General features: G+C 41.5%; 1 protein-coding gene across 8 annotated transcripts in view; it reads left to right on the top strand.

Annotated features, from left to right (window-relative positions):
- Nucleotides 1–18,850, top strand: part of Jade1 (jade family PHD finger 1) — a 60,314-nt gene extending 41,464 nt beyond the window's left edge. For all 8 annotated transcript variants that reach the window (XM_008830268.3, XM_008830286.3, XM_008830276.3 and 5 more), the window contains exons 7-11: nt 1,346–1,513; nt 2,601–2,717; nt 6,356–6,877; nt 11,692–11,809; nt 15,093–18,850. In XM_008830268.3, the coding sequence (XP_008828490.1) occupies nt 1,346–1,513; nt 2,601–2,717; nt 6,356–6,877; nt 11,692–11,809; nt 15,093–16,006 (1,839 nt within the window). In that variant the 3' untranslated portion in view covers nt 16,007–18,850. The remainder of the gene's footprint in view (nt 1–1,345; nt 1,514–2,600; nt 2,718–6,355; nt 6,878–11,691; nt 11,810–15,092) is intronic.
- Nucleotides 18,851–19,692: the final 842 nt, after the last annotated feature.

Here is a 19,692-nt window from a genome sequence, read left to right as displayed (position 1 = left end):
TATTGCCTGCATGTAAGTAAGTGCACCTGTGTTGTGCAATGCCCGCAGAGGACAGAAGAGGCTGTCGGATCCCCTGGGACTAGAGTTACGCACAGTTGTTAGCTGCCATGTGGGTGCTGGGATTCGAACCCAGGTCTTCTGCAAGAACAACCAGTGTTCTTAACCACTGAGCCATCTCTCCAGTCCCATGGGTTGTCTTTAGAGCATAGTTAAGATATGCTTTCCCAGTAAATGAAATTCTGTATTCAAAGGCAGCTTTAGAATGCTTAATGTTGTAGACAGTATTTGAAACCTTAATAGTGCCATTTAGGCCTGTTACCAAGAATTTTTCTCCAGTAAGTCTCGTCGACAGTAGCTTATTCATGGCACTGCTGTAGTACTCCTAGGGCTCCAATCTCAGTGTTCCTTTGCTATGCTCAACTCTCATTGTGGTTTCCTTTCTGTGTCCTGGGCATTCAGATTGCACAGCGGCTGTTTTTTTTTTTTTTAATGTCTGGAGAATAAGAGCTATGTTCCTGTGACTCTCAACTTCCTGACTTCCAGTTCATGTAAGGATAAAGTTGTGAATATTTTTGATTTTAAAGTACTCTGTGAATGTGCTTCTGGTACTGTTGTGGTTTTGTTTCTTCTTTGCTTATTGAAACATTTGCCTTTTTCTTTCTTCAAACCATCTTAATGAGTTTAGTTTGTAAAAGCCTTGATTTCTGCCGTTTGTGCTGTCTTGTGTAATTTTGCCATCTTTTGCAAAACAGGCTTTGTATTACACATCAGCTAGAGATCACACTCTCCTTGTCTGGAGAGCCTAATTTTCCTGTGGTTATTTGCTCATGTTGATGGTGCTGGGATCCAGTTGGGTGAATGTGTCCAGCCTGGGCAGTGGAGGGCCCTCAGATTGTTTTCCTGCCTACTGCCGTCGTCTTTAATAGTTCTGTGAGATTCTCACTGGTTTGTTTTCTCCCTTGCTCTGTATCCCACCCTGTTGAAAGGTGAGCAGACTAGTGTGCCATGCTCTGACTTTGCAGAGAGGTTGTAGCATTTGTTGCTCAGTGGTTGGAAACTTTGTATGAATAGGCCTTTGCTGCACCACAGCAGCACTGGTTATTTTAGAATCTTCTTTCCTCAAGCAGTTTGCAGGCCCACCTAATAAACATTCAGTTTGTCTTTGGAGCTCAGTCACGTGAGTGCTTGGAGGTGGCCTTTTTTTCTCAAGGGTGGGTTGTGGGCGTGTCTGTGTCAGTGGTAGTTCTGCAGAAATCTATGTGGTTTTAAATTAATAATATATAAAATAGGAAAAATAAATCTTTTCTTTTTTTTTTTCCTTTGGGGATGTGCTGTGGCCTTATAGGCTTGCTATGGAATCCTCAAGGTGCCAGAGGGCAGTTGGCTATGCCGGACATGTGCCCTGGGAGTTCAGCCAAAATGCTTGCTGTGTCCCAAGAAAGGTGGAGCCATGAAACCCACCCGCAGTGGAACCAAGTGGGTCCATGTCAGCTGTGCCCTTTGGATCCCTGAGGTAAGTGTGGCTTTTAACAGCACTTAGTTGAGAAGGTCCTCGTTTTCAACTGGGATTGGACAGGTGGGTGTGGAGTCATGCATAAATGTCAGGCAGCAGTGGAGCTGCTGGCTCTCAGACACCTTGAATTGCTATCTTTTCTGCTCCCAAAGCTGCTCCCATCATCCTGACATAGGCGTGTAGATTTGTTGGAAGTGTTACCTGAAAATAGCAGTGACCTAGACAGGTTGGTGTGTCTACAAGTCATTCTACCTGTTCATTGCTGGGAACCCTTATGTGGTTGACACCGCTCATAGGGCCTGGTGCCTTCACAGCTAGGGCCTGCTGCTATGCCACTATCCTCATCAATCTTTGTGTTTGGCAAACCACGTATGCAACACCACTGTGCACCAGATCACACTTCTGGGAGTTGTATTTAAATTCTTAGTCTCAACCTTGTTAATTTCAGATCTGATCTAATTCATTTCCAGTCCCAGACTTTGATTAATTTAATTTGCATAGCTTATGATGAGAATATCATTTGTGATTCAAATCCCAGCATTTTTGGTATGTGATTTGGTGCATTTTTTTTTTTTTTCCTGAAGAAAATTGCCTAGGGATGATTTGCATTTGAGTTTTCACGATTCAGGTCTTGATAGCACTGAACCTTATAGTTTGCTGTTAACAAGATGCAGTTTGGTGATTCAGGCTAAACACAATACCTTATTTATCTCAGTAGATAAATACTATTTTGAATGTAGTCACATGTTCTGATGGAGTAAAATAGTTTTCTTTAATGAGAAACAGGGATTCAGTATAGTTTATTTAACTCCATTATTTAAGGATTTAAGACAGGTTTCTAGTCTTAACAAAATTTTTGTCAGTTCAGAGATTTGATATTTGAGAAAGGTGGAAACTCCAAGATGAGTTTGTATGGATTGGGATGTTGGTGTCAGATGAGGATTGGGCTCTCGGCTCTACTGCACCTAGTTCAGAGCTGAGCCCTGGGGCTGTCCTCAGGCAGAGAAACAACAGACCTTTACACTCTGATGTCTGTGTTCCACCTCTGATGACCTGTGGTTCTCTTCTTGCTATTTTGGGTCTCTAGGTGAGCATTGGCAGTCCTGAAAAGATGGAGCCCATCACAAAGGTGTCTCACATCCCTAGCAGTCGATGGGCGCTTGTGTGTAGCCTCTGCAATGAGAAGTTTGGAGCCTCCATACAGGTAACAGCTCAGTAAGAATGGCTTCATTGTGGAGGCGCTTTGTGCATCATCAGTGTGTTGGGAGAGGGTAGGTTATCTAGAAGTCTGCCTGGGCCTAGAGGCAGTTCCAGTTTGTCTGCCTTAAGTCTAGTAGTACCAGCTCTTTTTCACAGGCCAGACTTTCCTGCAGAGTCTGAGTTGTAGACATTTCTTGGCTGTGCACTTGAAAGCTGCCCACCTTCCCAGTTGTAGTTACAGTATACCATGCAAATCTTCAGAATGCTGGTAGCTGAGGTGTTGGGCAGGTGGATGCTTTCACACGGGGAGAAGTAAGATTGCTGTAACACTGGATGGATAGATTGGCATGCAGAAGTTCCTACTTTGTGTGCTCTTTGCATAAGTTACATGATCTGAAAACGGTCTGGTTTATTGAGAGAGCTAACCTGCATGTAAAATGTTGCTTGCATTTGCATGGTCAGATACAGATAAATGCAGGAAGTCATGAGGTAGGTAGAATTAAGGAGTGTTGACCATGTGCTGTTTTTTTCAGGTTGTCTAAAACTCTGAGTAGTTGGTTTCTGAGTCTCACATTGATACCTAGTCATGATTTGAAAGGCCTGGTATGGCTGATGTTTTAAAGGTGAAATCCGATTCTACCTTTGGTATGAATCTAGCACAGACCCCAGATTTTTAGTTTCTTTGTTGAAATCTGGGAGTAGAAACATTGGGCAATTTCTGTATCCATGTAGAGATACAGCTTGGCATAGATGTAAACTCCACAAAGTGTGGTCCTAAGTTTTAACCTCATTTGGCAGAGCTAAGTTATATTTTGGCTGTTAAGTGATTCTTTCAGTAAGGTATCAGAACCACTGAGTGGTGCTTTTAAATTCTTTTCATTTTCTCAACAAGTCCAAAGTGGTTTTACTTTTCACTGTTACTGCTTTTACTGGTGTTCAAGGTTTTAAAATGTTAACAGAAATATTAGGAGGGTGGGGCATGAGACAGCTGAGAGAATTTGGCTCAGGGACTATAAAGAAGTGATTCTTTGTATGTCAATAGAATCTGTTGGAAACTAAAATGATAAATGCCTCTGGCCTGAGATTATGACTGGGCAAGAATGAAAGAGAAATCAGAAAGGATTTGAGTGTGCAGGTGAACATGTACATGTTTAGTTTATTTGGGAAACAGACTGTGGCAGACCAGGGAAAATGGCAGTCAGTGGTGTTCCATGTTAGCTGTTCTTCTGTGCACAGAACAATGCCCTTTCTGAACATAACAATCCTATTCTTTTTTTTTTTTTTTTTTTTTTTTTTTTTGTCTTTTTGTGACAGGGTTTCCCTGTAGCCCCAGCTAGCCTGGAACTCGCTATGTAGACCAGGCTGCCTTGAACTGACAGAGATCCACCTGCCTCTGCCTCCTGAGTGCTGAGACCAAAGGTGTGTGCTGCCATGCCCGGCACTAACCCTGTTCTTTAATTGGAGTTTAACAGGTGGCAAATGTGGGGGTGTTGTTTGTCTTTCACGGAGAGACAACATAATGACTTTTTTGTTGCCATTAACCTCTTTTCCCCAGAACATTAATTTGAAGGAGATGGGCCAAAGAAGGCTGATCCCTGCAAACCGCCCCCCCCAATATCTTCATAGAATGGATTGATTTTTTTTCTTTTTTTTTAAATTAAATGAAGTCCTCTCTGAAATGTCTGCAGCTGGGAAGGCTCTGGTTTATGTTTCTGTAACATCTGTTTGCTGAGTCAACCTGAATAGGAAAACCCAGAGGAAGGCCATTTGGCATCTTTTCAAAGTCTGTATGAATATTCTGCTGCAGCTCATTTCTCTTTAAGGTTAGAACGCCTGGGTTAAGTGTAGTTTAAGCCAAACACAGATTGTGTTTCAGTCATCTGTTCCCATTTTAACTTCCCATTTGGCTTTGTGCTCCTTTTTGGCGAGGAGCACTGTCTTTTAGTGATAGTGGCCAGGTATGGTATGTGTTGTCACCAGAGGTGATTTCACATATTTCTTGGAATTGAGATTATTTATAAAGTTACAGATTGATTTTAGTTCATGTACTTTAGGTAACTGGGATGGGAGATAGTAATAGGGCTGGGTTTTTATAGTAAAGGATGAAATTGTGGTTGGCACTGAGTCATGCCTTATGCTGAAATGATGAGGGAAAAACTCAGTTCCAGCCTCTGTCCTCTGTGTTATGTGATGCAGGGTCTGCTGAATGAGTTTAATTAAGCTTTTCAGCTGGCCTGGCACACAAGATCCTTGCTCTGTGCAGCCCTGGCATGCCCTAAGGATCCCTTGGCCTCACATATTGCATTTGCTTTTAAGGGGCTGGCTTTAGCCTCCGAAAGGAACTCCTTTTAGGGGTTTGCACAGTGAGATCAGAAGGGAGAAGTTAATCACTTTGTTCCTGTTGGCCAGAGGCTTGTGTCTAGATCAAAGGCCTTAAATTGTAGCCCTGTGCAAGCAGTGAGGAGGCAGTGTGTTTAGTGTAGCTTGGTGAGACCCAGCCTCTGGGCTGACCTCCCTGTGGCCCACAGGAAGCAATCCCTGTAGGTTCCACCACCACCCTTCAGTTGCATAGGTCATAATGGTTGGGGTTTCACAGGAGCCTCTGCATTATGGAGATTCGACACATCAGGAAGACCTTTCTCCATCGTTCCTGAGCTAGAGTTGTCTTGTCTCTCTTCCTACCTTCCTCTGGTGCTCCTTGGGTGCTGCTTTGAGGAAGTGTGGTTCTACTTGCCCACTTGAGTTGGGACCTTTCCCAGCTGGAGGTTGTACTGAGGATTCAGTCATTTTAAAACTGACCAGGAATCACTTGTCCTGAGGATTCTTGTTCACAGTTTTCATAAAGCTAAGTTCAAATCTATATGAGAATAACAAGATTAATGCCTCAGTATACTCTGCATATAAGCACATGTTCTTTTGAACATGAGCTTTTGAGGGTTGTTGTACTTTTACCTACAAGTCATTTGTATATTTGTGCTCCTGTTAAGAGGTTTTTTTTATTATTATTATTTTTATTTTATGAGTGTCTTGCTCGCATGTGTGTAAGTGCACCTGTATCTTGCAATGCCCTTGGAGGTCAGAAGCGCGTGTGTCGGATCCCCTGGAACCGGAGTTATGGTTGTCAGCCGCCATGTGGGTGCTGGGACACGAATCTGGGTCCTTTGCAAGAACATCCAAGAGAAGATTTTAATAGGGCTGAAAGGTGGCTCAGTGGTTAAGAACACTTGCTGCTCTTACAGAGGACCAAGGTTTCTTGCTAGTATCCACATGGCAGCTCACAACCATCCATAACTTCAGTTCCACAGGATCTGACACCATTCTTCTGTCCTCCAGGCATCAGGCATGCACACTGTGCACATACAAACTTGCAGGTAGACACTCAAGACACATTGAAAAAAAAAGATTTCAGCGCAGCTGCTATTCTAAGAAGGCTACAGCTTGGGTTATGAAAGCTTTACCCTGGCATCCCCAGCCTTCTCTTCAAACCTGTCTGGATCTGCCAGGGTTAATCCTTGTTAAGATTTTCTGTCACAGCACATGTGCAAAAGGTCCTTTATTGTCATTTGTGGAGGTGGCCAGCACTGGGAGCTTCTATTGCTGTTGTTCCATAACTGTGTATACTCTCCTTTGTGTTCTTTCCAGTGTTCTGTGAAGAACTGCCGTACAGCCTTCCATGTCACCTGTGCTTTTGACCAGGGCCTGGAGATGAAGACCATCTTGGCAGAGAATGATGAAGTCAAGTTCAAGTCCTACTGCCCAAAGCACAGTTCGCATCGGAAACCTGAGGAGGGCCTTGGTGATGGGGCCACACAGGAGAATGGGGCCCCCGAGTGTTCCCCCCGGAACCCTCTGGAGCCCTTTGCCAGCATTGAGCAGAATCAAGAAGAGGCCCATCGGGTGAGTGTCCGCAAGCAGAAGTTGCAGCAGCTGGAAGATGAGTTCTACACCTTCGTCAACTTGTTGGATGTGGCCAGGGCCTTGCGACTGCCTGAGGAAGTAGTGGATTTCCTGTACCAGTACTGGAAGTTGAAGAGGAAGGTCAATTTCAACAAACCCCTGATTACCCCAAAGAAAGATGAAGAGGACAATCTAGCCAAGCGGGAGCAGGATGTCTTGTTTAGGAGGCTGCAGCTGTTCACGCACCTGCGGCAGGACCTGGAGAGGGTAATGATTGACACTGACACCTTATAGTGACTTAGAGAAGAAGATGCAAAGAGGCGAGCGCTCGCCAGAGCAAGAAATGATAGCCAGTCATTACTCTTACACCCTTGTACACACCACAGCATGAGGTCGTGTTGGTTGATAATGTTTATGGGCTGGTAAACTCACTGCAATCTGCAAGACTGCCAGAGTGGGAGCTTCTTTGTGATTATTTTTCTTAAACGCTTTCCCATTAATCTTTACTGTTCCGCAAGATCAGATGGGGTGTGCCTCCCACTCCTCTCCCCCTTCACTGTAGAACTGGAGGGAACTGAGCACCAGGAATATGACCAAGGGCTTGACTCAGCATTGTTTACAGCCTGATTTTGAAAACTGGAATGTATTCAATTTGTGGGGAAGGGGCAGTAGTAGGGAAATCTCTTGTTCAACTTGGGGAAACTCTTCCTAGGTGCTGATGAAGGGCTCATTAAGGAGAGCTAAGCACTGCCTCTCATTACCCCACTTTGCTTCTAGGCTAATTCTTAGGGGATTCCTAGCTCTGTTGTGGAGCAGAGTAGGCTTGGGTGCCGATTTGTATACGTGGACTCACACACACATGTGTTACAGAAGACACTCCTGGCATTGAGGTGCTAAGTCATCACTGAAGTTATGTACATACTGTGTGTGTGCGTGCGCACGTGCATGTGCTTGTGTGTCCCTGTCTGGGTTCTATCTGTGAGTGTGGGTGTGATTTCTGGTGTACTAGGGGCATCAGGTCTGTGGGGTCCCTAGCAATGCTTAGCACACTACAGACATTTATGATACACTACTGGTTTGCTTTTGACTGCCTTGGAGCCTCAGCTGCTGGCGTTCCCTCAGCTGTTTACTGCTTGGTGCCTCCCCCATTCTCCATGACCTCTGGAGTCTCCCTCTTCCTGCTGTAGGAATAATTAAGAGTGGACTATTCTCCCCAGGGTCTCTGGCTCCCTTAGGTAGTTTTGGTCTGAGGCTTACTAATTGGGGATCTGTCTTCAGCACCTTCTGCACCAACTCCCCTGACTGCTAGCTACCGATTAAATTCATTAGTGTGGCAAAGATGGGATGGAGGTTTTCTGGCCTGAAGCAGCCTGTGGCACCCAAGTGGCTCAAACAGTTAATGCTTATCTCCCCCAAGCTCCTCACTTATTAGAGAGGAATGATTCATCTGCTCAGAGAGAATCTGACTCATAGAGAGGATTTGAAGTGAGAGTGTAGGCAGGGCAGGATAGCTTGCCTTAACCTAAAGAACCAGTTGTCACAAAGAGGCTTCTACCACCTTGATGGAGATGGGATAGTGAAAGTATCAAGTGCTCATTAGAGGCCCTTTTAGTACATCAGCTAATGCTGACTTTTTGTGATATCCCTTCTTTAGATCACATTAGATTATACATTCTGGGCAAGGTGGATGCTTTTGGGCTAAGGGGGGACAGGAGCAGGTTGGTGAGGCTCCCATATGCCCCCCAGTGTTGAGTGTAAGGAACCACATGGATGTGTGGCATGTTACTGATAAGGGATTCTGGTGAGAGGCTATCATCCTAACCCAACAACTGTGTAATTGGGGCGCATGGAGTCAGATAGTCCTTGGAAGGGAAGGGTGAGAAGTCTCATGTTTTGACTGTGTGTGTTTCACAATCACCACAAAATAAAAGTGTAGAAAATGCTTGTGGTGTACTAACTCTTTTCTGTACTTAAGTTACTGAAATTAACATACTTATAATTAAATTCTGAACATTTTTTTTGGAGTCGTCATTTTGCTTTTTAAGTAGAGTAATACCTACGATGCATAAGAAAGGTGTATGTATGGGGGTGGAATTACCTTTATTATAAGAGATTATAGTGCATTCAGTGGCAGTTTAAAATGTGCTTATGATGAAAATGTTTTCCTCAAATTTGCCATGAGGGCTGTGATGCTAGAGCCTTACAAATATTGAAATCTTGGCTAGGCCCCAGAGGGTTGTATAGTATTTTGCAATTATAAAGTGTGTCAGGCCAAGCAAGGGCCTAACTTATTTTCTCAATAGTGTTCTGCCATTTCATTTAACATCAATCAGTACCCAGCAGGCACTCAAGAACCAGTTAATACATGTGAGTGGAATCAATGCTTGTGGTCATTCCTGAACTGACAAGTGAGTAGTATTCATTAGAAATGCAGATGACTCGGTGATTATGGTAATTGCTCTTCCTGGCAAATAAACACTTCAGGGGCATTGTACACCTGGGTACCAGTTCTGCATCAGAAAGTTAGATGACATGAATGGATATCAGAAGGCTCTAAAAGAGACAGTTGGTGATATGGCAGGTGGCACTTCAAGTTCCCAGGGCCGTCACTTCACTCTTGTGGGTATCCTCTATGTAATGTCTTCTGAGAAAGGTGCAATACACAGCACAGAAAATGAGTACGTGCTTGAATAAAGACATCCTCCCTTGGCACCCTATTAGTGTGGAGACAGTCCTACTCATTTGTCACTCAGTGGAATGGTCTTTTGAAAACGCAATTGAGGCTACTACAGTTGTTCCCTGAACAAAACACGTTAAGCTTTAGTGTTGCAAGCAGTGCTTAGGATTCAAAAAACCCATAGAAACTATTCCTGACTTCTTTAGGACAGTGGTTCTGAGTATAGTCCCTGACAATAGTAACATTTCTGAAAATTTAATAGAAGGGCAAATGAGTTAGAAGTGGAGGTCAGAACTCTTTTTTGGAACCACTTTAAGGGGAGGTATGGCCTGGATACCTGGTGCTGACAGCTGAGAAAAGGAGAAGGCAGGCTGGCTGAGTGGTGTCAGTTAAGCTCTCTAGACAGAGAGAGCTCCCTGCCTTTGAGGACTGCTTTTTGTCTGTTTGAGGTATTTAGCTCTACACTGGTCAGTCAGAGCTGTACTAAGCAAGCCTTATTGGTCACAACTGAAAATCATAACCTTTTTGCTTTATGGATTTATTTAGATATTACTCATCTAAAAGTCATGGGAAATAAAGGGTTTCTCCCATTTAGCAGTCCTAGTATAAAGCTTTTCCTGGGTGAAATACTGAAGCTAACAGTTGAGGTTCCTTGGCATCCCTATTTTCATGGATTAAGTGATGTGTTTGTTATCCAAGTTGAATATGAACACAAACTCAGTACTCCTAGGATGTCCATTTCCTGTTTCCAGAAGTCAGAATCTTCATCTTAGTGTAAAAGCTGGCTTGTGTTGTCTAAAGTTTTGAATCTGTGATGATGATTTAGGTATGACCCCACTTTTTTGGCTTCCACCTCTACTCACCTGGGTGGAATAATACTTATCAAAGAAAATAGTCTGTTAGCCACCTTCATCCCCACATTGGTTAAAATTTCTGTGAAAGATACCCACTTCCTTGCTTGTGTGACTGTCAGAAGGAATTAGATGGGTACAATAACATCATTAGATACTCAGACAAGGAAATTTCCTTTTCATTTCTTTAATCAAAAACATTTTTTAAGATAATATAAGGGATTCACGTAGAAATAGACAGGAAGACCCTGACAGTGGATCAGTTAGGGTCAGGCAAAGCCTAGCAGTGTTTTGTAGAACAGATGAGTATGACATAAATGTAAAAGCCAGCTGATGTGTGCTGTTTTCTTCCATATCTCATGACCTCATGCAAACCAGACTGCTTTGAACATTGCAGGGATTGAGAGGGTGGAGAAAGGTCTGAAGACTGAGGGGAGGTATCTGCTTAAGCCAGAGTGCAGAACTGCATGGCTCATGCCAAAGAAGAGGCTGGTGACCTTTGAACTTCCATTTAAAGTAAGAAAAGGAAGGGACTGTTCTTGAGGATGTAGTTTTCAGGAGTGTGGGCATGCCACTAATGATAGCTGGTGCGGAGTATGCGGTCATTTTCTACTTGTGCCACTGAGGTTGCTGAGGTATTATATACATGCCCCTGAAGAAAGGTTTAACTGTTAAGCAGTTGGCTACACTTCTCATTTCTGTCTTCAGGCCCATGTAACTGAGTGAGGATTACCAGTACGTTTTAGGAATGAGGGATCAGCTAGGTTTAGGGACTAGCTTTTTAGTGACAACAGGTGACTTTAAAAGCAGGTAATGTTGATCACAGAAATACTAGCTACCGAGCACTGGAGTAGTAGATATGTACATGATCTGAAGCAGGCTCTCACATCAGATGTAAAGTGGAGATCTCAGTTCTTTATCTTTCCAGTTTCAATGGAACCAGGAAGAGGTTAGTAGCAGTTTTAAAATAATGATCTGTAGGTTGACTGGGGATGTTGAGCCAACAAATCACTGGCAAAGCAGGAAAGGCACTTGCATACTTGCCAACCTCTAGTCAGTCTTTGCAGAGTCCATCAACCAAATAGCTTATTTGATCATGCAGGTGTCTTCCCTGATGCCCATGGTCCCTTGCTTATAAAGGTCAACCCTCAGAAGATACCTGATACAAGTAGAGCAAGGTTGCTTCTGAACTGCTTTGAAACCACTGACAATAAGATTGTTGGGAAGAAGATACTGTTGGTAAGCAGAGCCCTCTGGCATGAGGCAGCAAGTCCTGAGTGGACAGTGGAGGTCTACCTCCACAGGGCAGGCTGGTATAGAAGAATAGGGTTCTCTGCCTGTGTTCTCCTCCAGTGTTGCACTCCCATGGCTGCCACAGGCACCAAGGGGGAATAAATAGTCCTAGAGATACAGGGTAAAATACTTAAAGAATGGTTTTTATTTCAAATGTGTGTCAAGACCTTAGTAGAACTTCTGTTTCAGGTAAAGAAAAATAGAAAGGATTGAAATACTGTTACCATATTGCTTGCTTAGAAATCTTTTCTATTTTCTAGGTTCGGAACCTCACTTACATGGTGACCCGCAGAGAAAAGATTAAGCGATCTGTGTGCAAAGTCCAGGAACAGATTTTCAGTCTTTACACTAAGCTCTTGGAGCAAGAAAGAGTTTCAGGTATGCATTAAGCCCTGGTAGGTCAAAATGTAGGTAGGGGTTTTTAATCCTGTAATCCTGTAGTTAAGGGTCAGGGGAATGGAGGGGAGAAGGTGCTCTTTTATCTGTCCTATAGAAAAATTTAAGTAGCACAGATGTTCATATTTAAAGAAAATTTTAAGCATTAGAGGAAAAGCTGTTATATGTTATGAGGAAAAGCTGAATTTGGCCTCAAATAGGGTTTGAGTCCTTGAGCTTCTTCCTACTGATGAACATAAATATAAATATACATAAATATAAATCTTAAATCTTGTTTCTCCAGTTTTCTCATACCTCTTGTAATTGCCACGAGATTCAAGTGAAAGTGATGACATAATGTAGTGCTCTTGATAAACAGGGGCCACTACACAGATTTATGCATTGTCTAGTCTTCGGAGCTACTTAATGTTGTAAACATTGTGTATCTTAAGGCCTACCACACATGTTCATTTTATAACACTGACAGTGGCTTGGTGTGTGTGGGGGTGTAGATGGAATTCTGAATATTTATGAGAGTACTGAGCATTTATTTATTTAGTGTCTTCTATTTACATTGCTCTGGCTAGCCAAACAGGAAAAAGAAGTCTAGGGTACACATTTCCTTTAGAGTATGCTACTTTGAAATCAAGTGTAGTGTTGGGCAAGTGCTTCACCTCTCGGATTTCCTTTGGTCAGTAAGAGGTCTAATGTAGAATCACGTGTTGTGTCATCACAAGCCCCAGAAAGCAGATAGTTCATGTGAGTTTGTATGAGGTGGAAACTCAGGGACCTGTCAGGGTCTTGGGCTGGTCTTTAATGGAAGAGGGTGAGTGTCTTTACCTTGGATTGGTCTTTAAAGTTACAGTGTCAACACTCTTGGTACTTATTATGTGGAGTGTTATGGTTGATTTACTCTCCCTTTTCTGAATTTGTGGCTTTTTTGTCTCTGGATAATTATGACATACATACAACACAGATGCTGTTAGAACCTGTTATACTGAATTTCAAACTGGCTTATAACTAGATACACGTGACAAGAGGGAACAAAAAATACTGAGGGCAATTTTCAATAGTCTTCCATTGTTATATACTTTTACTGGTATTAATTTAGTGAAACTATTTTAGATATTTTCTTGTGAAGATTAAACATTTTCCAGATGTATTAGGTGTATTTCATTATCTGGAATTTGGGAGTTCAGGTGTAGAACTCTGAAAATAAATATTTCAGGTAGAGAGTCACAGGTAAAAACAGTTGAGTATACGTACATTCTTTAAAGTCAACTTCTGTCTCTGATTCTTTCTGGAGCTGGTCCTGTCTGGGATTGTTAATGCAGTGTGACTGGAGTTTTGCCATTTGAGGCTTTTGGGACTTGTTATGGAATCAATGATTACCCATAAAGGAAAATTTTCATATGGCTTCTTGAGTCATTTCTGATGGACGTTACAGGCAGCTGCTTGCATTTCATGGCCGAGGTTTTTATTTGGATGAGTGAAGGAGGTTCTCCATAAGATTAGGAAGTATTTGGGTTTCAATGTAATTCTGTGTTCAGACATCCTACTACTGCTCAGTATGGTGGTTCATGCCAGTAATCCTAGCGCTCTTAGGGACTGAGGCAGAAGGATTACCAAAAGTTAAGGCCAGCCTAGGCTACATAATGAATTCTAGGCCATGCCAGGTTACAAAGTGGTAAGTTTTACTGCTGTTCCAGAAAAGAGAAATAAATCTTCCCCTCACTCTGAGTGACAGTCTGTATAAGCAGCTGAAACTTTTACTTTTTTTTGTAGGATGGTAGCTGAAACTTTCTAGGATGGATTTTTTTTCCCCCTTCCTTTTTCAATTGTAGACTTAACTCTCCTGTTTTATGAGAGAGTTCCATGGGAGATTACCATAGAGTTCACAGTTCAAACTCTTGTGATTCTGAGAATGAGTTGGGGTGATCCCCAAGAATAACATTTCAGAGGCATGGGCTCCAAGTCAAGTAAATGGAAATCATAGTTCAGGCAATATTGGGCCCTAATTATATTTATTTTCCTATGATAGGTAATTTCAGTAAACAAAACTCATCTTTAAGTGTGACATGAAGATTAACTCTAGTGATTGGTGCTTGAGAAAACAGGCATTTCTAAGCCATTAATTAGTCTGTGGAAGGGCCTCTTCTGTGGTGCTTACATATCCATGTCTGATGGGCAGTAAGGCCTTATACGGGCTCTTGTTTCATAGTTTTCTTGGTGGTTTATACCTTTATGAAATAGAAGCATGGGAACTGCTTTTTGTAGATAGTCTTGAGACTCTTGAGGAAACGTGGTATATTTGATGCAACTTCTAGTAATTCAGACTTGGTTCAGTTCATTTGTGGGTATGAAATAAATTTGGTGGTTCCTGACTAACATATAAAACAAGTGTGAAGAAGTTTCAGTGTTCTTGGCAGGTGATGAGTTTCATGAAAATTAAGTTTTTACTAGGTTATGCTGTGAAATTTAGTTTTGTGATTTACATTTTAAAAAGACCAATTTGGGGGCTGGACAGATGGCTCAGGGGTTAAAAGCATTCGCTGCTGTTACAGAGGACCTGGGTTTGATTCCCAGTACCCACATGGTGGCTAACAACCATTGGTAACTCCAGTTCTAGGGGGATCCGGCACCCTCTTCCGACCTTTGTGGGCACTGCATGACATGGGTGCACTTACATACATGGGCAGGCCATACATTCATACACATAAAATAATAATAAAATAAAAAAATTTTTAAAAGGATCAATTTATCTTCAACTGGGGTGACAAGTTATATCCCATACATATTTTTTCATATGAATATTTCTCAAATGCTACCTGTCCAGAATTACTGTAAACAGTACATATTTATGTGCATTTATCCTCAATGGCCCTGAGAGGGCATAGATACTTTAGAAAAAGATGCTTAGAATCTCCAATCAGTCTCAGGGAAGAAAATGATGGATGGCAACTGTGGTATATGGGGAAATCTGTTCTGTAACCAGCTAGAGGACTTTAAGTGGCAGCCATTAGATGGATTCTGCATGGATTCCCTTTTAAAAATCAGATGAATTATTTTGTTTGAATTTTGTCCTTCAACAGATAGTTTCATGCTAATTTATATTTCGGTGGTTTTGGGAAAAATGTAGTCTACTGAATATGCAGATTTAGATTCTTGTTTTAAAAACAAAATTTTATAAAGGGGTGTAATGACGCTTGTGTAGCGATGCTTCAGGCAAGTCTAGAATTTTATTTTGGATTTGCTCTAATTTTCCCTTGTGGTTTTATGTTCATAGGTGTGCCTTCTTCTTCCTGCTCCTCCTCCTCTCTGGAGAACATGCTTTTATTCAACAGTCCTTCCGTGGGCCCCAATGCTCCCAAGATAGAGGACTTGAAGTGGCATTCTGCATTCTTCAGGAAACAAATGGGTACTTCCTTGGTTCATTCACTGAAAAAATCCCATAAGCGAGATCCATTGCAGAGTAGCCCTGGCAGTGAGGGCAGGCCTCCACTAAAGCAGCCAGATCTGTGTGGTGGAAGGGAAGGGCTGGTAGTTCCAGAAAGTTTTCTCAGTTTTGAAAAGACTTTTGCAGATGCACGTCTCATACCATCAGCACAACAGAAAAATGGCGTGGTGATGCCAGACCACGGGAAAAGAAGAGACAATCGTTTTCATTGTGAGCTCATTAAAGGAGACTTAAAGGACAAATCTTTTAAACAGAGTCACAAGCCTCTCAGGTCCACAGACACATCCCAGAGGCATCTGGACAACCCAAGAGCTGCCATCTCTTTTGGAGTGGGGCAGTCAGCACCTGGCACTAGAAAGGAGATTGTGCCCAAGTGCAATGGTTCCCTAGTCAAAGTAAGCTACAATCAGACTGCAGTCAAAGTGCCTACCACACCTGCCAGCCCTGTGAAAAACTGGGGAGGATTCCGGATTCCAAAGAAAGGGGAACGGCAGCAGCAAGGAGAGGTCCACGAAGGGGCCTGCCACCAGCACTCAGACTACCCCTATCTGGGTTTAGGCCGAGTTCCAGCCAAGGATAGGGCAAAGAGCAAATTAAAATCTGACAATGAGAATGACGGGTATGCCCCTGATGTGGAAATGAGTGACTCAGAGAGTGAAGCATCAGAGAAGAAATGTATACATGCCAATAGCACTATCAGCAGGAGGACAGACATCATCAGGAGAAGCATCTTGGCCTCTTGATGAAACAGAAGGCACAGAAGCATGTGGTTTGTTGCTGGCCGTGCTGGAGGAGAGCTCTGTTACGGGCACAAGCAGAAACCCATTACTTCTGAGCTACACAAAACATCTATTTACTTACAATTCAGATTTGAATTTTTTTCCAAAGTCATATAAATCATTGTTGTGGAAATTTGTGTTATTTGCAACTTGTTGAGGAAACAGAATAGATTGTAACCACAAGACACTGCTAAGATTAGAACTTGAACATGAAAAAAAGGGCCAGGCTTAAATAAGCATTGTGAATTTTTATTGCCCTCTACGTTCTTCCCAAAGCACAAACTCTTGGATATCTGAATATAGAATCAGATATAATTCTGTATCAATACTAATTATAGAACTCTCATGTATCATTTATAGCCCATGAAGCTTATTTTCTAGGACTGACACATTTTGGCCTATGGGTTTTATATGGCATGAGCAGCAGATGGCAGCAGCTCTGAAGCTCCAGCAACACTAGGGATTCTTGTACATACGGCAGTCAGGGAAGATAATTTACAAAATGGTCATTACTGGAAGAGTGAGGGACAGAGCTGCTAGAGTGGTGATTTAGGGTCAGTGTAACAAGGTCCTACAGATGAAGCCCCTGTATGGGTTGTGAACATAGGACTGGTGGAGAGGAAAGCTGTTAAGAAAGTTCTGTCTGTGAGGGGGCAGCTGAGGTCCAATTTAAACCAGTACTCTAGACCTTCCATTTCCCTAATTGCTGACCCTTGGGCCAGCTTGGGATTTCCATGGCCACTGCCAGTACTCTGCCATTTGGCTTCCAAGAATACAATGACTACTCAAGTTCAAGTGATGAACTTCTAGACTCTGGTGACTCGTACCTCCCAGAGCCAACCACTAGCGCATATGTTGGGGAATCCAGGCTTTCACCACGAGCGGATTTCTTAAAGCAAAAGGAAAAAAAAAGAGTGAGAGAGAGAAGAAAAAATTATATTTTCAAAACAATAGAAAGGCAATAAGTTACAGTTAAGTTCTTACATGGACCAAGGTTATACAAGAAAGAAGTCAGAGTGTGCCCTTGAATGGATTTTCTGGAGTCAGAGTTCTAAACTCTAATTTGTTAACTTGGACTTTCGAATTGCAAATGGCAATAACTAGAAAGTTATCAGCAATAATAAATTTAGCATTAAATTTGAGTACAATGTTGTTTTTACACTCATGTAGTATGTATTCAGACAAGTGGATAGTGTTAAGTCTTGTTAATTTTCTTTGGAATTCAATGTAGTTGTGAATCATCCTTAAGGAAAGTTTAAATAGCAATGAGATTTAGAATTATGGGCATCTGGAATAAGCCCAATTTCCCCTAAACTACCCGTAGAGTTTGTTAAATCAGTGTTCAGATTCCTGATTTATACATCTGTTTCCATGTGGCAGGGATATTCTGATACTTAATGAGCAATGCTTTGAGTTCTGTAGAAACTTTCAAGTCTTCCAGATGATTGTCAACAACAGAAAAAGGCTTACTGAATTCCATCTTGCTATGCAAGTTTTATCAGATGATCAAATGATAGATCTGATGCATCCCATTGTATGTATGATGTTTTCAAACCAAGTCTTAACTTTTCCAGTACATTGTAGTAGCTAATTCAGGGGAGGGAAAGAATGACCCAGGTTTTAGATTGACTATTTTTGAGCTATGTGGCTCCTTTTGAAACTACTGTCCAGGTCAGCTTGTTGCTACAGATATTAGAAGGTTCTTAAGAATCCAAGTTGTACTTTCACTCGTAGCCTAATTTAAAAGTTAAGTGTTTCGCATTTGAGCATAAACCTTTTGCTAGATACAGGAGAAGGTTGGACTCTTATTTAATTATCTTTTGATTACAGCAACAGCTCTGGGTGAGAGTAGAATTTATAGAGGGATAATTTGTGAAGCCATAGAAAGAAAACCTAAATTAATCTAGTGAGTATATGGCCTCTCACCATTTTAAGAGGCACCAGATTCATTTGCACTATGAGGAATGCTAGTTTTGTGCAAAAATAATGCCTTACCTATTTTTTCCCCACATTTAGGTTGAAAAGCTTTCAAATGTTCCAAGTTATGCTGAACCAAAAAACAAAACAAAATGAAAACAAAAAAATAATAAAAAAATCCCACACAAAAACAAAACACAAAAAATAAAAAGCCCACACTTTTTATTCCTGCTTTGAAATGCAAATGGTATAGAGCACGGTTTCTCTGACAGTGTAATGATAGCTTTGTAAGTTAGTTTCATGTCATGCTGGGAACTTTGTATGAGGCAGCCATAAGCAGTGGCAGCCTATCTACCCACCTGCATTCTTTTAGTATGGAGTCATTTGCTTTTTGTTTGTTTGTTCTTTTTAATCTTTCCTTGTGCATCCTGACCAAGAAGTTTTGATTATGATCAGTGTATTATGTCAAAATGTAGGCTAGTTAAACTTTTGTAAAGTTGCCTGGAATGTCATTTGTTAGGTTATAAACACAAAATCTAAATGAAGGGTTTTATGTGTTGTGTAAAAATCTTAATTATTTTAAAAAAATGGACAAATTTGTCATTACATTTGTAACCTTGTACAGAGATTTTTCACTATGTGCCTAGCTTGGTGTCCATTCAGCTAAAATTGAAAAAAAAAAAGGTGCATGAAGAGTTAAAATCAGAAATTAAAGTATATGTAGAGATGACTATTTTATATCACATGGCCCAATCCTGTATTTATTTCTACCCTCTTTTTGAAAGTATTTATAAAACTAGTTGAGGACAGCTGTATTTTTTGTTGAACTATTTAGTAGAATTTGTGCCTTTTTGTCTGTATGTGAATAAATGCTGTACATTTTGCAATACATTTTCAAGTGTCCTTTGAAATCTGCTTTGCTTAAGACATGACTTAGGAGGTTTTGAACTGGTGGGTTTGCTGCCTTGCAGATGATCAGGTATGTGAACTATGTAGGAAATAGATTGGAGGAATACAGATTCACTGGGTTGGGTTTCTGGAAGATGCTAATAGTTCATTTTTTTTCCTCACGTCTGGAGTTCTTTCCAGGATATACATTTGGATTTGAAACTACTTGTTTGTTGAAACAACATAGATTTTCAGGTTTACCAGCCACAAGACCTTGACTACATCACTGAGCCTCAGTTTTTCTGTTTGTGAAGAGACTGCCAGGCAAGGTGGCACATGCCTGTAGTCCTAGTACTTGGGAGGCTCAGGTAGGAAGATCATTATAGACACAGTCTCAAAAAACAGCAAGCTGCAAAAATAACACTGAAGGACATTAATTGGGCTAAGGTGTAGCTCAGAAGTACAGCACTTAGACTGCGGGCTTCATCTTCAGCACTTCAAAAACATCTTGATGTACTGGGTTTGAAACATTTAAAAAATTTTACAGATGAACAGAGCATGAGCTAGATGTTTAAAAACGGTATGCTATATGGTTTTTATCATTAGGAAGAAGATACTGATTTTTGTTAACATAGCTGATGGGCCTTCTAAGCAGATGCTATTCCTGAATGATGGGAAGATTGTTATCAAGTGCTGTAATGTTTTTTCAGAGTACCATGAAATCCTTTTGATCACAGAATACTGGAACAGTAGGTCAAATAAGAAATTGACCTACATTCCACAAAAAAAGATATCCAAGATCATAGCATCAGGACTTGGCAGAACTGGGCCTAGTTCTAATTTTT

The sequence above is a fragment of the Nannospalax galili genome, unplaced genomic scaffold, assembly GCF_000622305.1.
Source record: "Nannospalax galili isolate Female #2095 unplaced genomic scaffold, S.galili_v1.0 scaffold1631, whole genome shotgun sequence".
NCBI classification, from domain to species: domain Eukaryota; kingdom Metazoa; phylum Chordata; class Mammalia; order Rodentia; family Spalacidae; genus Nannospalax; species Nannospalax galili.
The sequence above is the reverse complement of the archived record's forward strand: the minus strand, read 5'-3'. Positions and strand labels throughout refer to the sequence as shown.